At 38.0% G+C, this 24815-nt stretch overlaps 2 protein-coding genes and 1 pseudogene across 3 annotated transcripts; 1 reads left to right on the top strand and 2 right to left on the bottom strand.

Moving 5' to 3' along the window:
• LOC107706796 (2-oxoglutarate dehydrogenase, mitochondrial-like) overlaps positions 1-10968 on the top strand; it is a 33979-nt pseudogene extending 23011 nt beyond the window's left edge.
• A 2170-nt stretch (positions 10969-13138) lies between these two features.
• Positions 13139-19693, bottom strand: LOC107706751 (poly(ADP-ribose) glycohydrolase-like). The gene is made up of 12 exons (XM_016510554.1): positions 19384-19693; positions 18731-18916; positions 17425-17607; positions 16910-17070; positions 15198-15307; positions 14501-14574; positions 14355-14429; positions 14137-14284; positions 13784-13862; positions 13585-13693; positions 13404-13494; positions 13139-13304 (listed from the first exon to the last, which is right to left on the bottom strand). The coding sequence occupies exons 1-12, from the start codon at positions 19384-19386 to the stop codon at positions 13159-13161; spliced, it is 1365 nt and encodes a 454-aa protein (XP_016366040.1). The 5' UTR covers positions 19387-19693; the 3' UTR covers positions 13139-13158.
• A 2505-nt stretch (positions 19694-22198) lies between these two features.
• LOC107706795 (poly(ADP-ribose) glycohydrolase-like) lies at positions 22199-24782 on the bottom strand. Of its 2 annotated transcripts, XM_016510618.1 has the most exons (8): positions 24699-24782; positions 24542-24611; positions 24176-24466; positions 23823-23901; positions 23624-23732; positions 23447-23537; positions 23219-23347; positions 22199-22803 (listed from the first exon to the last, which is right to left on the bottom strand). In XM_016510618.1, the coding sequence occupies exons 3-8, from the start codon at positions 24411-24413 to the stop codon at positions 22685-22687; spliced, it is 765 nt and encodes a 254-aa protein (XP_016366104.1). In that variant the 5' UTR covers positions 24414-24466; positions 24542-24611; positions 24699-24782; the 3' UTR covers positions 22199-22684. The 2 variants fall into 2 exon arrangements, with proteins under 2 accessions (XP_016366104.1, XP_016366105.1); XM_016510619.1 differs by lacking the exons at positions 24542-24611; positions 24699-24782 and having other exon boundaries at positions 24176-24475.
• Between the last annotated feature and the right edge of the window lie 33 nt (positions 24783-24815).

Below are 24815 nucleotides of genomic sequence, written 5' to 3'. Positions count from 1 at the left end.
TGTTTTCATCAGCATGGGTTTGAAAATCATATTTTACTGGTTCAGACTCATGTCATACAGAATTCGCTATGAATATTTATAAAGCTGGAATGCTGCGCTTTGCAACGATATATCCTACAACTTGTGGTGAGAAGCAGCAGCAGTTGTCCAGAAGTGAGCAAAGAAAAAGGTACTCCTCTCAGAAAACGTACAAATAAAGATCATTTTAGATGTTTAATTACTATTTGAAGCATTGGGATCACTAGAAGAGGGCTTAATTAACTCATTTTTGTGGAAACCTCAAATTCGACCAAAACTGACATTTTTCACTTTTTTTGCCTGTAGCTCAATTTTAGACCGTGCGCATTCCAACTCATTTTGCCAGCACAGGTCACATATGTTGTTATTTAACACACTTTTTAGTATGTCAATGTTTTTGTAATGCTGCCAGGTTTGAGGAGTTCCTGCAGAGGAAATGGTCATCAGAGAAACGTTTCGGCCTAGAGGGATGTGAGTCTCTCATTCCTGCACTCAAAACCATCATCGACAAATCTAGTGAGAACGGAGTGGAGAGCGTTATCATGGGAATGCCACACAGGTAGAGGAACAACCGACTGTACAATGTATTCTGGTTAATAAAGTATACAGTGTATATAGGGCTGTTTAAACATGTCTGAATTGTCTGCTGTCCATCAGAGGCCGTCTGAATGTGCTTGCTAATGTGATCCGGAAGGAGCTGGAACAGATTTTCTGCCAGTGTGATTCAAAGCTGGAAGCCGCAGATGAGGTGAGCAGCGCTTTCTAGCCGCCTTCATTTCCTTCAGCACAAGTTTCTAATTCACCTCACTATACAGATTACAAAACAAATATTTCAGTGTTTACACACAAATAAAAAGCCAGATCTACTTTTTTAATGAGGCCCAAGGTCCCATCTCAGCAATTTTTCCACAAAAATAACAGTTCAGGACGTACCTCATTTTTGCAGTCATGATTCAAAATACTGGTGTGACTTTCTAACATTGCAGATAAGTGCAAGCCGCTTTAAACCGTGTGCTTGTGAATTAGTTTGAAGCGCTCAATATGAAGCAACATCTCGCAATACAGGCTTTTTTTCTCAGAATTTTGAATTTACATCTCACTTTTTTTTTTCCTGCTAAGGAATAAAAAAATAAAAAATGTAATTGCAACCTTTTATGTCACAATCCTGATTTTTTGTTTTTTTCTCTTTTTTTTTTTGTAGATTATATCTCACAATTCCACCACAGGATTTAAAAAAAGGTAACTGCAAGTATCTCACATTTCTGACTTTTTTCTCTTAATAGCAAATTGTCAGATTGTGAGGGGGGGGAAATCGCAGTTACCTTTTTTTTTTTATCCTGTGGTGGATACAAGCTTTCATAATTATGATGTAACCAAAAAAGGGTAAAACATATGCATTGGTGAACTGTTCACAGTAACATGCATTTAGAAATAGGTTGAATTTTCATTTCATGACAACTTTAAAATTAAAGTGATAATGTTTAACAAATAATGCAAATCTGGAACAACTAGTGCAGTGATACATTAAACATTCAGTACTCTAATTGTGGTTTACAGCTCTGCACACAATCCATGGTGACATGCTTTTTGTGAAAACAGGTGTTCTCTCCAACATTTATAGGAAAATTATAGTGTATAAACTATGTAATATATCTAATGTTCCTTTCAAACAAAGAATCTTGACGTTCCAGTCCTGTTAATGTTTCAGTTTCTCTCTGTGATTTTTCTTTAGGGCTCAGGTGATGTGAAGTATCATCTGGGTATGTACCACAGACGCATCAACCGGGTCACTGATCGTCACATCACTCTGTCTCTGATGGCCAACCCTTCACACCTGGAGGCAGTGGACCCTGTAGTGCAGGGCAAGACCAAGGCAGAGCAGTTCTACTGCGGTGACTCTGACGGCAAGAGGGTGTGTGAACTGCCCTTGTGGTTCTAGCATATGTGCTTATGTTATTAAACATAAGTGTTTCTCTTAAAGACCCCATTAAACCCCATTATTGCATTAGCAGGATTTTAATCAGTGCATCAGGAAAACAAATCTATTAATTACTGTAGATTTCAAGTGCAGACATCAGCTTAAGGTTTACTTTATCAAATTGTACAGACGTGGACTAAATGTAAAGTACAAATTAAGTGGCCTATATCCAAAGATTAAACTTCCCTCAAAGACAAAGGTGTGATCAGTTGTATTATGTCAACAGTTTTAAGAACTGTCATTAATCGTCTTTTGTGATCAGACAACAAGACATGATTGACATGGTGTCACTAAGAAGACTGTGTCCTTGTCTCTAAAGGTGATGTCCATCTTGTTGCATGGAGATGCAGCCTTCGCAGGTCAGGGCATCGTCTATGAGACCTTCCACCTGAGTGACCTTCCGTCTTACACCACACACGGCACTATTCATGTGGTCGTAAACAACCAGGTCTGTTTCATACACACTCTCTGTCTAGAATTTCCTCTTCAAATTAGTTATGCACTACAGTTCAAAAGTTTGGGGTCTGTAAGGTTTTTTTAGTTTTTATTTTTTTTAATGTTTTTGAAAGAAATCTCTTCTGCTCACCAAGGCTGTAATTATTTGATCAAAAATACAGTAAAACATTAATATTGTGGAAATATTATTACAATTTAATATATCTCTTTTCTATTTAGCATATGTTAAAATGTAATTTATTCCTGTGAAGCAAAGCTGAATTTTCAGCATCATTACTCCAGTCTTCAGTGTCACATGATCCTTCAGAAATCATTCTAATATGCTGATTTGCTGCTCAAGAAACATTTCTTCTTATCATCAACATGGAAAACTGTTGTGATTTGAAATAGAAATTTGTAATATTACAAATGTCTTACTGTCACTTTTGATCAATTTAATGCATCTTTGCTGAATAAAAGTACTGATTTCTTAAAACAATACCTGACCCAGCAGTAGTATTGTATAATTTCTCTATGTTTTACAATATGTTTTATAGGTGCTTGTTTTGGAATAACACGCATATAATTTCATGATTACTTGTCCTGAAAGACTTTTGAAGAGAAGATATGTGGTTTAAATGGTGCAATTTATCAATGGTTGAAATCACCATATGAGTTTGACTTTTTTGAGGTAAATATTTGCATTTATTTAAATATTTTTGTTTCCCTCTCTTTAGATTGGCTTCACAACTGACCCTCGGATGGCGCGCTCCTCGCCGTACCCCACAGACGTGGCCAGAGTGGTCAACGCTCCCATCTTCCATGTTAATGCAGATGACCCTGAGGCTGTGATGTACGTGTGTAATGTGGCTGCACAATGGAGAGCCACTTTTCATAAAGATGTGGTGGTTGATCTGGTAGGGAAACACTTTTTTTTCAAGTGGGAATGTTGCCAACTGGGTGTCAAACGTGATTTAGGTGTTGACTCTGGTGTTCACCTTTGTGATGTAGGTGAGCTACAGACGGAACGGCCACAACGAGATGGACGAGCCGATGTTTACACAACCGCTGATGTACAAACAGATAAAGAAACAGAAACCTGTTCTGCAGAAATACGCTGAAAAGCTCATTACAGAAGGAGCTGTAAGCAGACAGGAATATGAGGTCAGATTAACCAAATATTACTCCTAAAATTAATATATACACTGCCATTCAAAGTTAATGTCAGAAAGGTTTTTTTTTTTAAGAAATTAATACTTTTGTGATCGGAGACAGAAAATCTTGTGTAACATTATAAATGTTTTTACCATTTCTAATAAATGCTGTTTTTTTTTACTTTCTATTCATCAAAGAATCCTGAAAAATTTGTATCACAGTTTCCGTAAAAATATGAAGCAACACAACTGTTTTCAACATTGATAATAAGAAATGTTTCTTGAGCACTGACACTGACACTGAAGACTGGAGTAATGGCTATTGAAAATTCAGCTTTGCATCACAGGAATAAATTTCATTTTAAAATATATTAAAATAGAAAACTCTTATTTTAAATTGTAAAAATAATTCACAATATTACAGTTAATACTGTATTTGTGATCAAATAAATGGTCTGCATAAGATACTTAAAACATTTTAAAAATCTTACTGGCCACATATGTCTGAATGGTAGTGTTTCAGTTGTAGTTACATTAATAGGAAATATTGGCAATATTTGTTGGATACTTTCTTACTGAAATTACTTGATGTGAATATTTACATTGCCTGTCCTTGTAGGAGGAAATTGCCAAGTATGACAAAATCTGTGAGGAGGCGTACAATCGTTCTAAAGATGAGAAGATCTTGCACATCAAGCATTGGCTTGACTCACCTTGGCCAGGTGTGTGTTTGTGTTGATGTCCCTAAACTGAGACACTGTGTACCTAAACTGTGTGTTTGCTCTGAAATCTACTTGACTTGACATTTGTACTGTACCCTTCAGGTTTCTTTACTCTGGACGGTCAACCCAAGAGCATGAGCTGCCCGTCCACTGGTCTCAATGAAGAAGTGCTCAGTCACATTGGTCAGGTGGCTTCCTCTGTGCCTGTTGAGGATTTCACTATCCACGGAGGTACCCTTTCACTCTCATCTCTGCATACACATGCAGACAGTTATGAAAAGGCAGATCACCTGTACCCAAAGTCATCTTTGAAGCATGTTGGGAACTTGCTATATCTACAGCTCCTATCTACTTGAATGCAGAAATACTGAAATCTCCTTGTATTTCAAAAACTTATGAAATCTCCAATAAAATCTGACAAAAATTCTATCATAAAGTTGCTTGTTTAGCTCAAATCAGGCTTAAAAATATTTTTTGGCTTGAGCCAGCATCTGTACTCATTCTGTCTGTCTTCTTCTAAGGTCTCACCCGCATCCTGAAGGGCAGGGCTACGATGGTGCAGAACCGCTCAGTGGACTGGGCTCTGGGAGAATACATGGCCTTAGGTTCTCTGTTAAAGGAAGGCATCCATGTGCGTCTCAGTGGTCAGGATGTGGAGAGAGGGACCTTCAGGTAAGAACAGGTGCATCTCGTGCTCCTGAACAGGGGTGGTTTCTTCATTAGGGCGATAGGGTGACGCACCACCAAAGTGCAAAAGGGAGGAAATTTTTTTCTATCTCATTCAACCACAGCTATCACTGTTCTAGACTGATTTTTCTGCCTCTGGATATAGTGTTTAGTCCAATCAGCGTTCTGTGTAGTACTTCCCCTTTTTTGGGCGATTTCACTATGGCCGAGGATTGCCCAGACTGTTCTCATAGACTTCCATACAAAGACTTTTTTTTTCGAACTGCAGGCACTGCAATGCAATCTCTGAGTTCCGGGAGGGCTAGCACTAACATGCTTTCATCATCATACATAACATTAACCTGTGCAGCGATTGTTGGGAGCAAACATACCTCTATTAATAAGAAATATGAAGTCAGGACTAGTCTGTATGGGCTGAATAAAGCAAACCAGTATCTCACCAGTAAAGTTTAGATGGATGACGATTGTAATGGAAGTAAAGACGATTACAGTGACAAACAATCGCATACTATTAGACGCGCAAGTCTGTTATTATTAATGTGCAAACAAACATACTGTGTATGTGCGCTCTCTGATAGCTTTTTGCACGAAAGCATTTCAGTATGGTCACATGTCTGGCAAGTGCTATATAATGGACACTCGCTGAAGAAGCGTGTTTTTATAGGAGTTTGCAATGGTCGGTGGGGTTTATGTAGACACTCAGACACGAACACTCTGACAGAGGAACGTTTTTATTTCGTTTCAGAATGTTTTTATTTACTTTCATTTGTGTTTTGCTCTGTTTAATAATTCTGAATGGATCAGCGTTTATCTATATACAGTCAGGTTAAGGCAACTGGTATAGTAGTCTGTTGGCATCTCTGTGTGGTCCTGTTTGGTATTGCAGCTTGACTTGCAGTTATTTATATATATATAGAATATATATCACAGTTTTTGCTGTTGCTCTGTATACATAAATTGTGAATTATGAAAATTAAAAAATATTTTAATTTATCTTGAAAAAAGCTTGCAGAGAATATAGTTTTATGGGAATCATCCTCAATCTTGAACTTGGTAAAGCAATTATCTTTATTTAAAATGTTTCAAGTCTTAATACTTTTCCTTTTGTTAAACTGGGAGAAATCCTACCAGGATGTATGCTAAAATGGTTGGATCTGGCGCCCTACCTAGAAAATGTTCTACCAGCCGCCACTGCTCCTTAATAAAATTGATTTGGAAGCAACTCCATTGTCTACCTTTTTATCCCCATACAGTCATCGGCACCATGTCCTACACGATCAGAACGTCGACAAACGAACCTGCATTCCCATGAACTACATCGACCCAAACCAGGCTCCTTATACTAATCCACCTCTGAGCTTCCATCTTGTCATCAGTTCCCTTTTTCATTACTTTCTTGGTGATCTTTCCAGGGACCAGAGCACTCCTCTGCCCGTCCGGAGAGATTCCTGCAGATGTGTAATGATGACCCTGACATTTTTCCTGTAAATCTCTGGCTTTTTTAAGCATGAAAATTTTAACCAAACACAATATTTACTATGAATATTGTTCTTGTCTTAATACTCATTTGTTTGACACAGAAAATCACAGAGGACTTTGCTGTCCAGCAGCTTTATGACTGTAACTGGATTGTGGTGAACTGTTCCACTCCTGCAAACTACTTCCATGTTCTTCGGAGGCAGATCCTTCTGCCCTTCAGAAAGCCTGTAAGAGACATTTCACTCTTAATCATCTCTACAAGTTTCCCTCATCATTTGGGCTCTGGGAGAATACATGGCCTTAGGTTCTCTTCTAAAGGAAGGCATTCATGTGCGTCTCAGTGGTCAGGATGTGGAGAGAGGGACCTTCAGGTGAGAGCAGCTGTATCTCGTGCTTCTGAATGAACTTGATTTGGCACTTGATTCTCCATAGTCCACCTTTTTATCCCCATACAGTCATCGGCACCATGTGCTACATGATCAGAACGTTGACAAACGGACTTGCATTCCCATGAACTACATTGACCCGAACCAAACTCCATATACAGTGTGCAACAGCTCCCTGTCAGAATACGGGGTTCTTGGTGGGTATAAACCAAATGAACTGTGGCTGGTTGCTGTCAGTCAAACAAACCCAGAAGAAGTTGCACATTATATGCCCATTGGACAAGAATGTCCTGAGGTCTGTGTCTCATTGTGTGCAGGTTTTGAGCTTGGCTTTGCCATGGCGAGTCCTAATGCTCTAGTGCTCTGGGAGGCTCAGTTTGGAGACTTTCATAACACCGCCCAGTGCATCATCGACCAGTTCATCTCCCCCGGCCAGGCCAAGTGGGTCCGACAGAACGGCATTGTGCTGCTGCTGCCTCATGGCATGGAGGGCATGGTGAGGTCTTTTCATCCTAAATCCACCTCTGAGCTTCCATCTTGTCATCAGTTCCCTTTTTCATTACTTTCTTGGTGATCTTTCCAGGACTCCTGCAAACTACTTCCATGTTCTTCGGAGGCAGATCCTTCTGCCCTTCAGAAAGCCTGTAAGAGACATTTCACTCTTAATCATCTCTACAAGTTTCCCTCATCATTAAAAACCTGGAAGTATCAGGGAATTTTAAAATTGCTTTCCAGTTTTGGAAATCATGGATTAATCATGGAAAATCATATATTTGCAATGGAAATTTGAGTATTTTTGTTCTAAAATATTTAATTTGATAGCGATTACTAGCAATGTCCAGTTTGGGAGTAAATCATTCTTTTTAAGTAGCTTTTTCAATGATTTAGTCAAAATGGGTTACATATTGTTTTGAATGGATTCATTAGCAAATCTATGTAAATGAAAGTATTTTTTTTAAATCCTGGACATAGAACAGTCATGAAAATGTATTGGTCAAACATTGTGGGACTCTGTCTGTAGCTAACTTGTGGTTTCATGAAGTTTTAATCTTTTCTATTTACTCTAGCTCATCATCTTCACGCCTAAATCACTGCTACGTCACCCAGAGGCTAAGTCAAGTTTTGACGACATGCTGCCAGGTTTGTCCATTTGAAATTTTGGCAGTCATACAACGTCCTGCGAAGAATTTTTTTAGAAAATTTTGGTTGTTTTTGGGTTTGATTAGGGACACACTTCAGACGTCTGATTCCAGAAGAGGGAAGTGCATCACAGAATTCAGCTGAAGTGAAGCGTCTCATCTTCTGCACAGGGAAAGTTTATTATGACCTCACCAAAGAACGAAAGACCAGAGGCCTGGAGGACACAGTGGCCATCAGCCGCATTGAGCAGGTACCTCCATACACTTTCATAATTATATTTATTAAATGGGCCATTTGTACACAGCATTATAATTTTCGCTTAATGCCTTCACCCTAAAGTAGTTCAAAGATGTATTTGATGACTTTAAATGTATTTTTGTCCAGCTTTCTCCATTCCCGTTTGACCTGGTGAAAGCAGAGGCAGAGAAGTATCCACAGGCTCAGCTGCTGTGGTGCCAGGAAGAGCATAAGAATCAAGGCTACTACGACTACGTCAAGCCACGCATCAGCAGGGTGTTCAACAACACCCGTCCCATATGGTAACTCGTGTCCTTAGACTCATCTGAAGAGTGAATCTCACAAAATCTCTCAAGAACTAGGTCACATTTTTCTCCAAAATTAAAAGAATGATATTTGGCATACAGACAATGAAGCCATGTGTCAAGTAAAATTGACATTTGCATTGCATTACTGTGATGGAAAAAAATATACAGTTGTGGTCAAAAGTTTACAATCACCTTGCAGAATCTGAAAAATGTGAATTATTTTACCAAAATAAGAGGGATCATATAAATATTTAATTTGATAGCGATTACTAGCAATGTCCAGTTTGGGAGTAAATCATTCTTTTTAAGTAGCTTTTTCAATGATTTAGTCAAAATGGGTTACATATTGTTTTGAATGGATTCATTAGCAAATCTATGTAAATGAAAGTATTTTTTTTAAATCCTGGACATAGAACAGTCATGAAAATGTATTGGTCAAACATTGTGGGACTCTGTCTGTAGCTAACTTGTGGTTTCATGAAGTTTTAATCTTTTCTATTTACTCTAGCTCATCATCTTCACGCCTAAATCACTGCTACGTCACCCAGAGGCTAAGTCAAGTTTTGACGACATGCTGCCAGGTTTGTCCATTTGAAATTTTGGCAGTCATACAACGTCCTGCGAAGAATTTTTTTAGAAAATTTTGGTTGTTTTTGGGTTTGATTAGGGACACACTTCAGACGTCTGATTCCAGAAGAGGGAAGTGCATCACAGAATTCAGCTGAAGTGAAGCGTCTCATCTTCTGCACAGGGAAAGTTTATTATGACCTCACCAAAGAACGAAAGACCAGAGGCCTGGAGGACACAGTGGCCATCAGCCGCATTGAGCAGGTACCTCCATACACTTTCATAATTATATTTATTAAATGGGCCATTTGTACACAGCATTATAATTTTCGCTTAATGCCTTCACCCTAAAGTAGTTCAAAGATGTATTTGATGACTTTAAATGTATTTTTGTCCAGCTTTCTCCATTCCCGTTTGACCTGGTGAAAGCAGAGGCAGAGAAGTATCCACAGGCTCAGCTGCTGTGGTGCCAGGAAGAGCATAAGAATCAAGGCTACTACGACTACGTCAAGCCACGCATCAGCAGGGTGTTCAACAACACCCGTCCCATATGGTAACTCGTGTCCTTAGACTCATCTGAAGAGTGAATCTCACAAAATCTCTCAAGAACTAGGTCACATTTTTCTCCAAAATTAAAAGAATGATATTTGGCATACAGACAATGAAGCCATGTGTCAAGTAAAATTGACATTTGCATTGCATTACTGTGATGGAAAAAAATATACAGTTGTGGTCAAAAGTTTACAATCACCTTGCAGAATCTGAAAAATGTGAATTATTTTACCAAAATAAGAGGGATCATATAAAATGCATGTTATTTATTTAGTACTGACCTGAATAAGATATTTAACATAAAAGATGTTTACATATAGTCCACAAGAGAAAATAATAGTTGAATTTATAAAAAATTACCCCGTTTAAAAGTTTACATACGCTTGATTCTCAATACTTTGTTGTTACCTGGATGATCCACAGCTGTTTTTAGTTTTGTTTTGTGATGGTTGTTCATGAGTCCCTTGCTGGTCCTGAACAGTTAAACTGCCCAAAATATGCTGGATGCTATGCATTCATGCAACAGTATTTGTACCCAATTATCCCTTGCGTTGTTAATGCATATAAGTCATGTAATAATGCATGTTAGACCTCAGTTGTAAGTCGCTTTGGATGAAAGCGTCTGCTAAATGAAAACATGCATTTACGTTTCTATTTACATGTATTCTTCTCAGGTACGCTGGCCGAGAGCCTGCAGCTGCCCCCGCCACAGGCAACAAGAAGGCTCATCTTGTGGAGCTGGAGCGGTTCTTAGACACGGCCTTTAACCTGAATGCCTTCCAGGGCCACCTCACCCCAACCACTCACTTCATTTCCAACCCTCCGTCCCTCGTTTTTCAGGAAACTCACACCCCGCTGTTAGCGTTAGATGGCAGGCTGGCAGCTAGGAATGTCCTGACCAAAGCACAGGTTTGATTTGCACTGTACAGTAGGTATGAGAGGCCTATCTATGCAGATTTACTAAATGGATGTGAGCTTTTAGCAACTACATGGTAATGGGATCAATTTACATGCATGTTGATGATGGTTTTAATAGAGCCTTAAAGTGACATGCAGCTTGAACTAGAGGTTTCTCCTCAATAATACAAATAATAATTAATTTTGAATATGTACAAAATCACGGACAACAGCGCAAGAAAATGTTTGCACCGTCCGTTACCCGAGTTAGCATGGATGTCTCTCAGAAATGATAGCATGAGGGTGTTAAAGGGCATGCATGGAACCCTATGCATTTTTAAATTATTGCGAAAAAGGAACTACTTAGCTTGCCTGCGTTTAGAAGTTTTATAATACAGAAGGAAATGTGAAGACACCATATCCTTCACCTTCATCCTCCTATATCTTCATCTCCCATTCACCCTCTAAACACTCAGTGCCAAATTATTATGAACTTAAATAGGTGAATTCAAGGACTGAAAGCTGAAACAATCATTTTATCTTCTTGTAATTTAAAAAAACAATAAGCTGAGATTAAGCAGCAAGCGGAAAGACTCTCTTCAGGACATAAAAGGATTTATTTATTTTCTTAAGCTTATGTGTATTCCAGACTACTGTTATGATACTTCGTTCAATAAAAGCATCTCAGTTCAGTCTGTTTGCTTGTTTGTACTAATAACTGATGCAAGAACAAATTTAACATGAGCACAGTTTATTTTTGCATTAATAAAGACATGTCTTGTGCACTTTCAGATGATACTAAGGCCTTTGATTAATATGATTTGTGACAGACTATAATTTATTTTAATGTAAACAATTAAGTTTATATGACACCTGTGGTCCAAAAACAAATACATTACATAAAGCAGTTTTTTTTTTTTGTATTGTATTGTTAACTTCATTACTCTGATCCTTCAGAAATCTGATACATTCAAAGCAGCTTTACATATTTAATACTGCTGAACTGTTTTTGACTACTGTTTTCTGAAGTGAGCTTGTATGTATCTCGAGTAGCCGGGCAGATTTACAATAAGCTAGCCATATGCCCGATCTTCTCACTGATGAATCCATCCAGATCTGCTGGCAAGTGATGTTCACGAGCGTAGTGTCCAGAGAACTCTTTCAGCCAGTTGTACAGTTTATCTATCGAGAGAAGAATCGATCAGGTTACTCTAAATCAGAACTTGAAAAACTAGTTTAAATTAAAATAGTATTACTGTATGTTTTTAAAGCAACACTGAGCGTCTTTGGTTCTTGAATTTGGCTATTAAATTATGCTACTAAAAATAGATATATTTAAAAAAGATTTTTTTAAATGGAGATTTTTACAAGGGCTACGTTCACACTGTACGTTTTTGGGATTGACAACCGCATTTACTTACAGGTGTGAGTCTCGAAATGTCCCGTTCACACAGCAACTTACAGTAGCGTTTCGAATACTGTCTGTATGGACGTGCAGTGGGAGTCAAGCCCGTATTTCTTACCAGTTACAATAGCGACTAGAGTAATATCAAAGATGGTGACGTCCATAAAACTGAAAGTCTTATCACTTTCTGTCACGACAAGAGTCCAACTGAGCCGCAAGTTAATCCGTAAAGTCTTAATTAACTGACAGCAGCTTTTATGTTTGGGTGGAGAGCGAAGCATTTGAGTCGCGCGCAGAACACAAAACTGACAGGAGCGGCTCCGGTGGAGACTGGATCTAAAACTTTCAGATGACCCACAGCTCATTTCTCCGTCACTGTAAGTTACTGAAACCAGACATGAAAACACGCAACACGCGGTAAACACGCGTTTGTGCAGCAGAGCGGCTCTCTCGCACTGTACGACGTGACAGACAACTAGTTGTCCAGTCCTGTTCCGTTCACACAGCACGGGTTTTCCGAGAATGCGTTTTGAGAGTCCTGAAAATGTATAGGTGTGAATTCAGTTACAGAATGCGGTTGTCACGCCTGAAAATAACCGACCTGTGTGTGAACATAACCGTATTAAGGACTCAATTACAGGACTGACAACCGTATTCTGCTGCTGCGTGAACGTGGCCAAGGAGTCTTCTGCTCTCCAAGGCTGGATGTTTTGATTAAAAAAAATACAGTAAACAGTAATACTGTAGAATTATATGACCATTTAAAATAACTTTTTTTCTATTTGAATATATTTTAAATTGTAATTTACTCCTGTGATGTAAAGCTGAATTTTCAGCATCATTACTCCAGTCTTCAGCGTCACATGATCCTTCAGAAATCATTCTAATATGCTGATTTGCTGCTCATGAAATATTTATTATGATTATCAATGTTGAAAACTTGCTGCTTAATGTGTCCTTGCTAAATAAAAGTATTATTTTTGTAAAAAAATATAATAATCTTACTGACCCCAAACTTCTGAATGTTAATGTTTATCATCCAACTCCGAGCTCATGGTGTGTCTGTCTAAAAATTTATCACTAAAAATCAATTTCTTTAGGAGGAAATTAATGGGATTTTTATTTGCGAAGCCCTACTCAATTAGTAATATCAGTATATAGTATAAGCCTATTTGGTTCTGTGTGTTTTGACTTCAATGAATGTACTTACCCACGGTCACTTTGTTGATGGTCAGTATCTCATGCATTCTTTGTATTTCTTTTGCAAGTTCTTTATTGCCAGCGGTGAAGTAAGCCATGTCTCGTCCAGCCACGGCGGCAGCCATCAACTGGATGAGAGCTTTTAAAGACAAACACATTCTGTTCTGTGCATTTATCATAATCCATCTGTAGTGTCTCCAGATCAAACAGGATGTCTGTGTGTTTTGTCTTTATTTACCTTTGAGTTTAGGATCTCCGTTGAAGGCACCGCAGCCCCAGTTGCCCGTTGCGATGGCCGTTTTCACGTCTCCATGGAATCCCACAAACGCCTTTGAGAGTCACACGGTATAAGCCTAACCTTACGATAACAAATACTTACCACAGCAAACCTCATTATTTGTACTTGTCAAAACTAATACCTTGTTGAGTTCTCGTTTTATGTTCTCTTTAGTGTACTGGTCCTTCGGGTTCTTGAAGTCGAGAGCATCGATGGCAACAATCTGCCGATAACGTCTCTTCCAGTTATCCCTATGAATTTACTTGTGGCTGTAAAACCAACGTTTTTTTTTTTTTTTTTAATGAACTTTTACATTTTGTATATTTGTCATCATTACTTACCGCTTCATGCAATCATTGTATGGACCCACCCAAGAAAAGGTTTTGCTGTAGCCAGAAGTAAAGCTGTACATCTGAGGACCTGATGACACATTAGCGATAAGAGGAAATGTCACGTAACCATCAACACTATCGCTCTGTCACGTTACCATGTGTGTTGTAAATACGTTTATATGTGTGTAACCATTCTATACTGAATTTGTTGCATTGCGGGTCTGAAATTTACTGATATAAAAAGGTGTCCTGTGACTGTGACAGAATGAGGTAATTTTCATTTTTGCGTGAACTATCCCTGTAACTGACTGAAAGCTGTTTTAGTTTTCTAACTTTGTCTGTGCTAAACGCCCCAGCAGTACCTGTGATCTTGAGGCACTCGTTATCAGCCAGTTTCTCAGTGAAGAGTCTGGCCACGATGAGCTCTGGACTCATGAAGAAGAGGATCTCCTCCTGAACCAGTCCCGATCCCAGCACCCCACCACCAATATAATTGCTGGCAAACTCCACCTGTCCAGAACCATGTGATGTAGATGAAACTGAAGAACAGGTACAAAACTGAAGTTTAGATGAAACTGACCTGCAGCATCCCTGTACCCTCATGCTCAATGGATCCTTCTGGAGAGATGTGAAGGTTCCTCAGGGGAACTTCTGACTAAAGTCCAACACAATCAATAAGAGACATGCCAAATCACTTCAGTCTATTTAGTGTATAATTAATGTAACAAACAATTTCCATTTAGGGAGCTGTGATGTTGGAATGCTAATCCTTTCAAAAGTAACCAGTCCATCTGGTTTTGCTGTTAAAGAAGTTAAAAGACATTATATTTGGTTATACTACATCCAAAATCATTTCCTTGCTTGCTTCCTTTGAAATATGTGCCTGCGACAGTGACATATACAGTACACTACTGTTCAATAGTTTGGGGTCAGTAAAATTTTTTTAAAAGAAATTATACTTTTATTCAGCAAGAACGCATTAAATTGATCAAAAGTGACAGTAAAGACATTTAAGATGTCACAAAATATTTATATTTCAAATACATGCCGTTCCTTTGAGCTTTCTATTTATCAAAGAATCATGAAAAAAAAATGTATATGAAGCAGCACATCTGTTTTCAACATTAATGATAAATGTTTCTTGAGCAGCAAATCAGCATATTAGTATTATTTCTGATGGACTGAACTCTGACACTGAAGACTGGAGTAATGGTGCTGCAAATTCAGCTTTCATCAAAGGAAAACATTTTTAAATTGTAATAACATTTCACAATATTACTGTTTTCACTGTATTCTTTAAATGCAGCCTTGGTGGGCATAAGAGACTTATTTCAAAAACATTTTTTAATTAAAAAAACCTTACCGACCCAAAACTTTTGAACAGTAGTGTCCAGTAGCTGTGTTTTAAGCGTGTTCTCAATACCTGGATCTTCATTATTTGTCACTGTGTTGAAGTAATGGAATATGGCCCTCAGTTTCTCTGCCTTTAAGGCAGGTCTTGTTAGCAAATAGGCTATACCAAAAAAAACAAAACTATATTTTTTAGATCAGAATGAAATGTGGTTTCAAACAGAGGGAAAAGAGAGATGCATGTTTCTGAATGGGGTATATGATATCCTTCTGTTATGAAACAGGACATCAGTTTCATACATGTCCACTGTAAAGGACACCAGGACTTAAAGCATGTTTATTACACATTTTGGGAGCCACAACAAATGAATAGAGAAAAAATTATATCAATATTCCTATTAAATATTAGATATTATTATGAAAATCTTGCTAATTATTACTCCCATTATTGCACTTATTTGTTCATTTTATGTTGCCCCAAAAACACATTAATATGCAAATTAGATACAGTTTATAGATACATTGTATATAATGGTAAAACTCGTTTATGGCCATTTTACACACATTTTGCATTAAGAAAAATGTTTTTTAAAAATAACATAACATAGTTGAGAATTATCTTTATATAAAGTTTGGTATAAAAAAATAAAAATTGATTTCTGATTAAAACAAAAATCCCACTGTTTTTGCCTTTTCATGTCTATTCATGTCTTTTTATTTTTTTTTAAAACAGGACTTTTTAAAGTCCCGATGTCCTCTACAGAGACATGGCATAACATGAATAAAATATAATTTTTCAAAAAATTTATTTTTCACAATTTTTCTTATGCTCTAAACAATGTAATGACATGATATAATACTAAATTCACAAAACTGTTTTTTCCTGGTAGTCAGGACTGTTTGGTGTCAGAATAGGAAAAACTGCCGATTTATTGGAGTTTGATTAAGGACACATTGTGATGGCCCGGGCCTTGTGGGTTGTTTACCTGTAACTATAGTGAGTATGTATCAAAACATGATGGTAGAGGGGGGCTGAGACTGTTGCGCATTGTTCACAGCGACCGCAGGGCAACAGTGCAACAAATCACCAGCAGGGCCTACGTAGCCGACCACCCAGCCGGGTCTCCCACGCCATCGCCAACAACGTATGAAATGGGCCCAAGATCATTGAAATTGGACCGTGCATGATTGGAAGAAAGTGGCCTTGTCTGATGAATCAAGATTCCTGATGCATCACTATTCAATGGCCGAGCGCAGATACGCTGATTACCAACAGAGGCTATGGCACCTGGATGCACTGTTGGGCACAAATGGGCAGACACAAGCCGGTGGCAGCGGTGTTATGCTGTGGGCATTGTTTTCTTGGGACACTTTAGACCCCATTATCCCAATAGCACAATCCCTGACAGCTCTCAGGTATCTGAACATTGTTGTGGACCAAGTGCACCTATTCATGGCAACTGTGTTCCTTGCCGGTGATGGCCGTTACCAACAGGATAATGTACCATGTCGCATTGCCAGAGTCGACAAGGAGGGGTTCGAGGAACATGATGGTGAATTTTCATTAATGAAATCGAAAAGCTGGTTTGCGCTACATCACTACCACCCCGCAATGTACGGGAACTGGAGGACCTTGCCACATGGCCACTGTTTTGTAGGCTAAAGGAGGTCCTACAGGTTATTAGATAGGTGGTCATAATGTAATTGCTCATCGGTATAGCCTATATATACATGCGTATATATATATATATATATAGTTTCAGTGTAATGTGATCAGTGTAACACCTGCTGAAGTTGATGGTGGGGTAGTTGGCATATTCTGAACCAGGTTTAGTGTTGTTCCTGTGAGGGAAGGTGCAGAAGAAGGCGTTTGCTAACAGACAAGAAATCTGCTGCTGAGACATTGTTATGGCCAGGTTCTGTTGCTGTCGCAGGAGAGGGATGGGCTAGAGACAAAGTGTAGACAGTACAAGCAATGCAATTAGTTCAATCTAAATTCAATCTAAATCTCCACTGTTATAGCCTGACAAATGATGATTTTGTGATTGTGATGTGATGTGATTTTTTTTTCTTTGTCTTGTATGATTGTTGCTTGTCACATTGTACAATATAACCCTGATCAGATTTTGCATAAAAGCCAATTCACAAACTTTGTCTTAGATGACAAAATCGTAACCAAAATCATACAGTGTGGACCAGACATTACTTTAAAACATAAGTTATACTAGTATATTTACAACATAAGTAATACTAGAACTACAGGATTCTTAATTAACACAATAAAGGAACCTGTAACATACCTTTTGAATGAGTTCAGGTAAATCAAGAGCTAGTCTGGCCATCTTTGGGATCAGCAAATGGAGATTATTGTCCATTTTGTGTAAGCGCTGTAGAGCAATTACACAAATCAATCTGTGTATCCAGTGGCGTAAAGTATTTGAGTAAATGTAACAAGTTACTGTACTTAAGTATCTTTTTGGCAACTTCATAGTTTTACTGAGTATCAAAGATATTAGCAACTTTTACTTTCTACTTGATTACATGTTACTCTTTACTCCAATACATTTGTGATGAGGAATGCAGTTACTCAATTACAAAAGAAGTGATATCGCCATCTAAGGGCATTGAAGGTACTATATAATGTGCGTTTTGCCCTTCTGCACACAAACTTGTCAACATAGCCTATATGAGATGAGGACATGGCTGCAGTGGTGTGCACAGACCTCCACAGGGGCAGAAATTGGGCAGGTGGGATCCTCCTCGGTAGAAATCGCATCCGGGGTGGGTGGTACGGTTGAAGGATATTAGTTTACTTAGGAGACTTCAGTGTTTGTAGGCGTTTAAGAAGCTGTTGTCTCGACCTTGATTTATTGTAATTTTGAGGTGTTTGTTTTATTTTGATTTCAGAAAATAAATGTGATCGCTCTCCTCACAAATGAACTGTTTCTTGTTTTTCACTGGCATTTCTCTTAGGTGTTGAGGACTAGTGCATCTTTGAGCCTACATTCAGTACAAGTAAAATACTTGAGTACTGTTCAAATCAGATGCTCTAAGACTTTTACTCAGGTTGAATTGGAACTGGTGTCTTGTAATGGAGTCATTTTCACTGTAAGGTATCTGTACTTTTACCCAAGTATGGTTTTCAGATCCTCTTTACACCTCTTGTGTGTATTTTCACATTAATATTTACCTGTTCTCTGATATAGTGATAGATTCACTAACTTGACCATAATTATAAAGTGCATCAAATGTCCATTTGTCCTTGTTGTTGGAATAATTGCGGTCTACAAATAGACAGAGACAGTTAATAGGTCGCATGATAAACACACTTTAAGTAGTGTATAAGTAATTGTCAGGCTCTTTGGAGCTCTTTGTAGAAGTCTACCATTGTTCTGAGGTTCTGGATGGGATATGTGGGCCGCAGCTCTATCGAAGGCTTTGGTCTTGTTCCTAAGCTGGAAACAACTGAGGAAACATCTGAAGTGTCCATAGGTGCACTTTGAGAGGGCTGGTTTGAGCTGCCTTCTCTAGATGTACTATGGTTTGGTTTGGGGCTTTGAACCTCATCGGATTTGGAATTTTTGGTCATTTTCTCTGCATTCTCACCAGATGCAGGCGTTCTTTCTCGTCCCCCTTCCCTTCCATTCCATTCTCATTAGATCTGTGCTGGCTGGTGGCCCCTGCAGAATCAATCTGTGAGTGCCGGTTTTTGGATTCTCCTCTTGATAATGGATCAACAGTGTTTCCACTGTTATTCATCTGATTCAAGCATCCATCGCTGTTGTGTGACATCTAAGGCCAAAATTAAACAAAAAATATCACAGTACCCAAATCAAGACTGGAAGTCTTAAAAGTAAAGCAAATCCATGTATGGATTTGACAGGTGTTTTAAAGGGGTCCTTGATTATGGTCTCAATTTTTTTTACTTTAGTTAGTGTGTAATGTTGCTGTTTGAGCATAAACAACTTCTGCATTTAAGGCCTACAACACACGGCTGGTAGGGACTACAAGGAGCTTCTTCCTGGGTTGATGAAATCACAAACCCTAGGAAGAGTTGTTGTAGTAAACATAGTGTTACTGTTATAAATTAAACAATTATTCTACAAAAATGCTTCAACGCAATCATGTATTCTGCTGTACTAAAGCTTTAATAAGGATAAAACCGTGTATCAAAAGCTAACATAAACAGCAGTAGCATTTACAAATAACAGCGTATCTATAAAGTATGAGACAACTACAAACAAAAAAGCATAAGTTACCATTCTGAAACGTCCTGTAAGAGTTCTGCTCGATCCTCTTCACTAATATTCTCTGGGTCTGATTCAGGCTCAAATTGATAAGGCAATATTGACGCCATTAATGGTAAAGGGGCTTGACGTTTCTGGACAGCGTGCACTAGACGGTTAGCGAATCACAACTAACCAATCAGAACCCATTGCGTATTTCTGAGGGAGGGGTTTCAGAGAACCAGGAAGTCAACAGACGGTTTTGACGAGAATGGAACCAGCGGTGTAGAACGGGTGGGCTTTTGATCGCCCCCTGGTGGCTGGCTGCAATACAGGTCATAAACCCCGCCCTCTCCATGTAAACGAATGGGACTTGAGTCAAAATAAAAAAATAAATTACACTTCCAATACAATTTTCTGAAAGATGGTTTTGGTCATTTAAGGTAGTCGTTATCACGCTGATACATGTTAAATTGATCGTTTTTTTGATAAGTTTGATTTTAGCTAGTAATTTGATGCTATAAAAACAGGGCATGTCGTTATGGTTGATTGGGTCTGTGGGAGTTTGATACCGCAGCTCCACCTCACGACACTCTTGCGCAGACTCTGGCTCCAAATGACGTCATTTACTCAAGATGGCAGCGGCCATAATGAGATGCTTTGGCTTCACTTTTCTATAGTGGTAGGAAGTGGTGACGCGTCGTCTATCTTTTTTTACAGTCTATGGTGTAGAATAAAGGTAAAAACGAAGCATGAACGCATGTTACAGTGCACCCCATAAACATAATAAAGCCTTCGAAAATAGCTGATTTACCACCCCTTTAAATGTTGTAATAACTTTGAAAAGTTCGATTCGAAGTTAAGGTTCTGTCATGATTATCGTTGTTCGGCAAATTTTCGTGGGCGAAATCTAGGATTGCTGCTTGAGGGCGAAATATTTAGGATTTTCTAATTAATAACTGCCATAGCCTATATGATATTTTGGAAACTATTACCATGGTAAACTTTCAGGGTAAAAATAGAAAAATCAAGATCCACACAAATTTAAGGCCATAAAAAGTCTTAATGGTACAAGAACGTCTTAATTTTGATTTCAAGAGGTCTTAAATTTGGGCATGGAAAGACAAGAATTGCGATATGGCTTAATGTGACGATTAAACCTCAAAAGGCTGTGATTTCATTCCATAAACACGAGCGCTACACGTTTCAAAGTCAGAAGCTGCGCTGCTTTGTTTACAGCCGTTACCAGGGAAACCACTGTATTTCTGCCGTTCCCAAAGCGCCTCCTGCTGGCAGAGAATGAATTTGCATTTTTAATCAGCCTGTCTGCTGTTTTTGTTCAGACCAATAGGAAAATTACCCATGTTTTACGCAGGAAACACCAGAGTTGTAAATGTGAACTGGTGGATCGACAAGAAGATAATGCATTATAAAAACCTAAACAATTAATACAGTAAAATATTTGTATATGTTATTTAATCAATATAATAATTGGTTGATAATAATTGTTTAAATTAATATAATAATTGATTCTTTTGACTTCATTTTCTTAAAAATGGTTTAAAGGCTAAAATGTGAAGTTTATCATTTTATAAAACTTTGTTTTTGTGAAAACCTGTATCTGAACTGTAAATCATGCTTTTTACAGTAATTTTACAGTTTAATATGTTACTATACATTGCCCTACTGTGCTCATATGGTATTAATTTTATTTGTGCAGGTCTTAAAAAGTCTTAAATTTGAGCTTAAGATTCCTGCAGATACCCTGTAGAGGCCAAAAAGCTCATAAAAAATTATAGAGAGGCCACAAAAAAAACCTTTATTTAATTAAATATTTAATTTAATAGTAGTAGTAGTAGTAGTAGTAATTTTATGTGGCCTCTGTATAATACTATGATGTGAGGTTTTTGGCCTATTTCTTAATGTGTTTCTTCATTTTTCTATTTCGGATCTACGCATCTGAAGTCGTGTTTACTATTTCTTCCTGGAGTTCAAACTTTCAGGGTAACCAAAAACTCATTGGAGTAAGGAAAAGACAGGAAACACGTGTTTATAAAGGTAGTGCGTGGGGGGAAAAACATATTAGTAGGTAAAGTTAGTATAAATCAAACTCAGTGTACTTAGAGGTATCTTGTACGAAGAGGAAAATGCTAAAACAGTGCATCTCCTCTCTTTCATTTTAATTAATACTAAATTATATACATAGTTAATATTTGTTCTGTAGTGTTACTTGCTTTCACTTTCGATTTTATGAACTGTGTACAGACAAATGCGCTGTTTTTAAAAGGACCTCAATGTAACTTTCGCCAAATTTTAAATGATACGTGCGAAACAGAATGTGCAGAAAATGGTAAATAACATCTAGGCTACTCACTTGTTCGGCGGTAATAGTCCGTGTTGTTGACGTGCTTGTGATTGCTCGCGTGAAAGTGAACGCGCAAGAATGAAACCTGGAGCTGGTGGCAGTTAAAAAAAAACACACACAAATATTTATTTCTAAAACTGGCATTTAATAAATTCTGTCACAGTGTACTTTCCTGGTCAATACAATACCGCTTTACACAGGAGCCTTTTTTTTAATCGCTCACCTTTAGTCACATGACTGTTATCGTTCGTCTCTTTAACCACCAGATGGCGCCACTCCAATTATTATAAGCTTTAGATGTGGGCGGGGTTTGCTAAGTGTCTGTCACTTTTGCTTATACTTGAGGCTGGGAACAAACCCCTAAAACTAATAAACATTTGTAATACCCTCATAAATGGAGCATTTTGAATGTTTAAATCTCTCTCTCTCTTTTTTTTTTTAGATACAGACAGTAAAGTGACATTTATGAAGTACAGAAACAAAACTGAAACGGTTAAAGTGCAACCGATGCTAAATTGTTACACCATGGATGTGAATTAAAAGGTACGTTGGTTTCATTTTATTTTATTGTAATTTCTAAAAACAAGCTGAGATTAAGCCAAAAAATGATCATATTACTTTATTCAATAAAAGCATTCGGGTTTTATTCTGCTGTTGTTTGTACTTATACTTGATGCAAGTAATTCACCATGACATTTTTTTTTATTTTGCATTAACAAATAAATGAAATGTGTCCCTTATTGGCTGTTACTGAGGCCTTTGATTAATATAAATGCTGAATGACTATAAAGCTTTTTAATTAAGGTAAATAATTAGATTTATATGACACCTGTGAGCTTACAAGATAAACATTTCAACCGCTTTTTCTTTTTTAGTATAGTAGTAGGCCTACAGTTGTATCATTATTCAGTTCCTTCAGAGTTTAGCTTTACATATTTAATACTGCTGGACTGTTTTTGCTACATTTGTTTACAATAAATTATCCTTCTGCCCGATCTTCTCTCTGATGAGTTTGTACAGGTCTATTGGCGAGCCACTTTCATGAGTGTAGTTTCCACAGAACTTCTTCAGCAACTTGTACAGTTTACCTGTTGAGAGAAGAAACGATCCAATAATGCTTCTCATTCTTGTTACCACTGTAGTTTTAGTTCATCTTCAGACTGAATGTTGATCTAAATCAATCAAAAAACTATTTTTGTAGAGCAACACTGAACAGCCAATTTAAGTAGTTTTACCTTACTATGCTACAAGTAAAATTCCGAACAACTAGGTTGTTAAGGCAATAAATATATAAATGACACTGCACTTAACATCAGAGCTCATAGTGTATTTCATATGAAAGGTTTGAACTAAAGATCTATTTCTATATATATATTAAAAAACCTTATTTCTAAAAATCTATAGGAGAAAATGAATCAATTTTTGTTTGTGTAACCCTATTGTTGTGCTCTATTATTAAACCAATTAATACCTGTGTGTTTTGACTTCAGTGAATGTACTTACCCACGGTCACTTTGTTGATGGTCAGTATCTCATGCATTCTTTGTATTTCTTTTGCAAGTTCTTTATTGCCAGCGGTGAAGTAAGCCACGTCTCGTCCAGCCACGGCGGCAGCCATCAACTGGATGAGAGCTTTTGAAGACAAACACATTCTGTTCTGTGCATTTATCATAATCCATCTGTAGTGTCTCCAGATCAAACAGGATGCGTGTGTGTTTTGTCTTTATTTACCTTTGAGTTTAGGATCTCCGTTGAAGGCACCGCAGCCCCAGTTGCCTGTTGCGATAGCTGTTTCTGGTTTTCCGTGGAATCCCACGAATGCCTTTGAGAGTCACACAAGCCTGAATAACCTTTACAGTTAGGAATGGCAAAATTCTTACATATATTTTAATGTGTTAAAACTAGTACCTTGTTGAGTTCTCGTTTTATGTTCTCTTTAGTGTACTGGTCCTTCGGGTTCTTGAAGTCGAGAGCATCGATGGCAACAATCTGCCGATAACGTCTCTTCCAGTTATCCCTATGAATTTACTTGTGGCTGTAAAACCAACGTTTTTTTTTTTTTTTTTAATGAACTTTTACATTTTGTATATTTGTCATCATTACTTACCGCTTCATGCAATCATTGTATGGACCCACCCAAGAAAAGGTTTTGCTGTAGCCAGAAGTAAAGCTGTACATCTGAGGACCTGATGACACATTAGCGATAAGAGGAAATGTCACGTAACCATCAACACTATCGCTCTGTCACGTTACCATGTGTGTTGTAAATACGTTTATATGTGTGTAACCATTCTATACTGAATTTGTTGCATTGCGGGTCTGAAATTTACTGATATAAAAAGGTGTCCTGTGACTGTGACAGAATGAGGTAATTTTCATTTTTGCGTGAACTATCCCTGTAACTGACTGAAAGCTGTTTTAGTTTTCTAACTTTGTCTGTGCTAAACGCCCCAGCAGTACCTGTGATCTTGAGGCACTCGTTATCAGCCAGTTTCTCAGTGAAGAGTCTGGCCACGATGAGCTCTGGACTCATGAAGAAGAGGATCTCCTCCTGAACCAGTCCCGATCCCAGCACCCCACCAATATAATTGCTGGCAAACTCCACCTGTCCAGAACCATGTGATGTAGATGAAACTGAAGAACAGGTACAAAACTGAAGTTTAGATGAAACTGACCTGCAGCATCCCTGTACCCTCATGCTCAATGGATCCTTCTGGAGAGATGTGAAGGTTTGTCAGAGTCTTCTTCTGTCTAAAGTCCGACACGATCAATAAGAGGCATGTCAACTCACTTTAGTCTGTTTAGATTGTAATTAATGTAACTTACTTTTTCCATTTAGGGAGCTGTGATTTTTGAATGCTAGTCCTTTCAAAAGTAACCAGTCCATCTGGTATTGCTGTTAAAACAATTAAAGGCCATTAAATTTACACTGAAATAGCTACACTGAATCCAAAATCCCATGTGATAAGTGTGTTCTCAGTACCTGGATCTTGATTATCACTTTTATTTGTCACTGTGTTGAAGTAATGGAAAATGGCCCTCAGTTTCTGTGCTTTCTGGGCTAATTTTGCCGGGTCTTTCTCGTCAGCAAATAGGCTAA

This window comes from Sinocyclocheilus rhinocerous, unplaced genomic scaffold, assembly GCF_001515625.1.
Source record: "Sinocyclocheilus rhinocerous isolate Xijiao unplaced genomic scaffold, SAMN03320098_v1.1 scaffold864, whole genome shotgun sequence".
NCBI classification, from domain to species: Eukaryota; Metazoa; Chordata; class Actinopteri; order Cypriniformes; family Cyprinidae; genus Sinocyclocheilus; species Sinocyclocheilus rhinocerous.
This window is presented reverse-complemented; position numbering and strand designations above follow the sequence as displayed.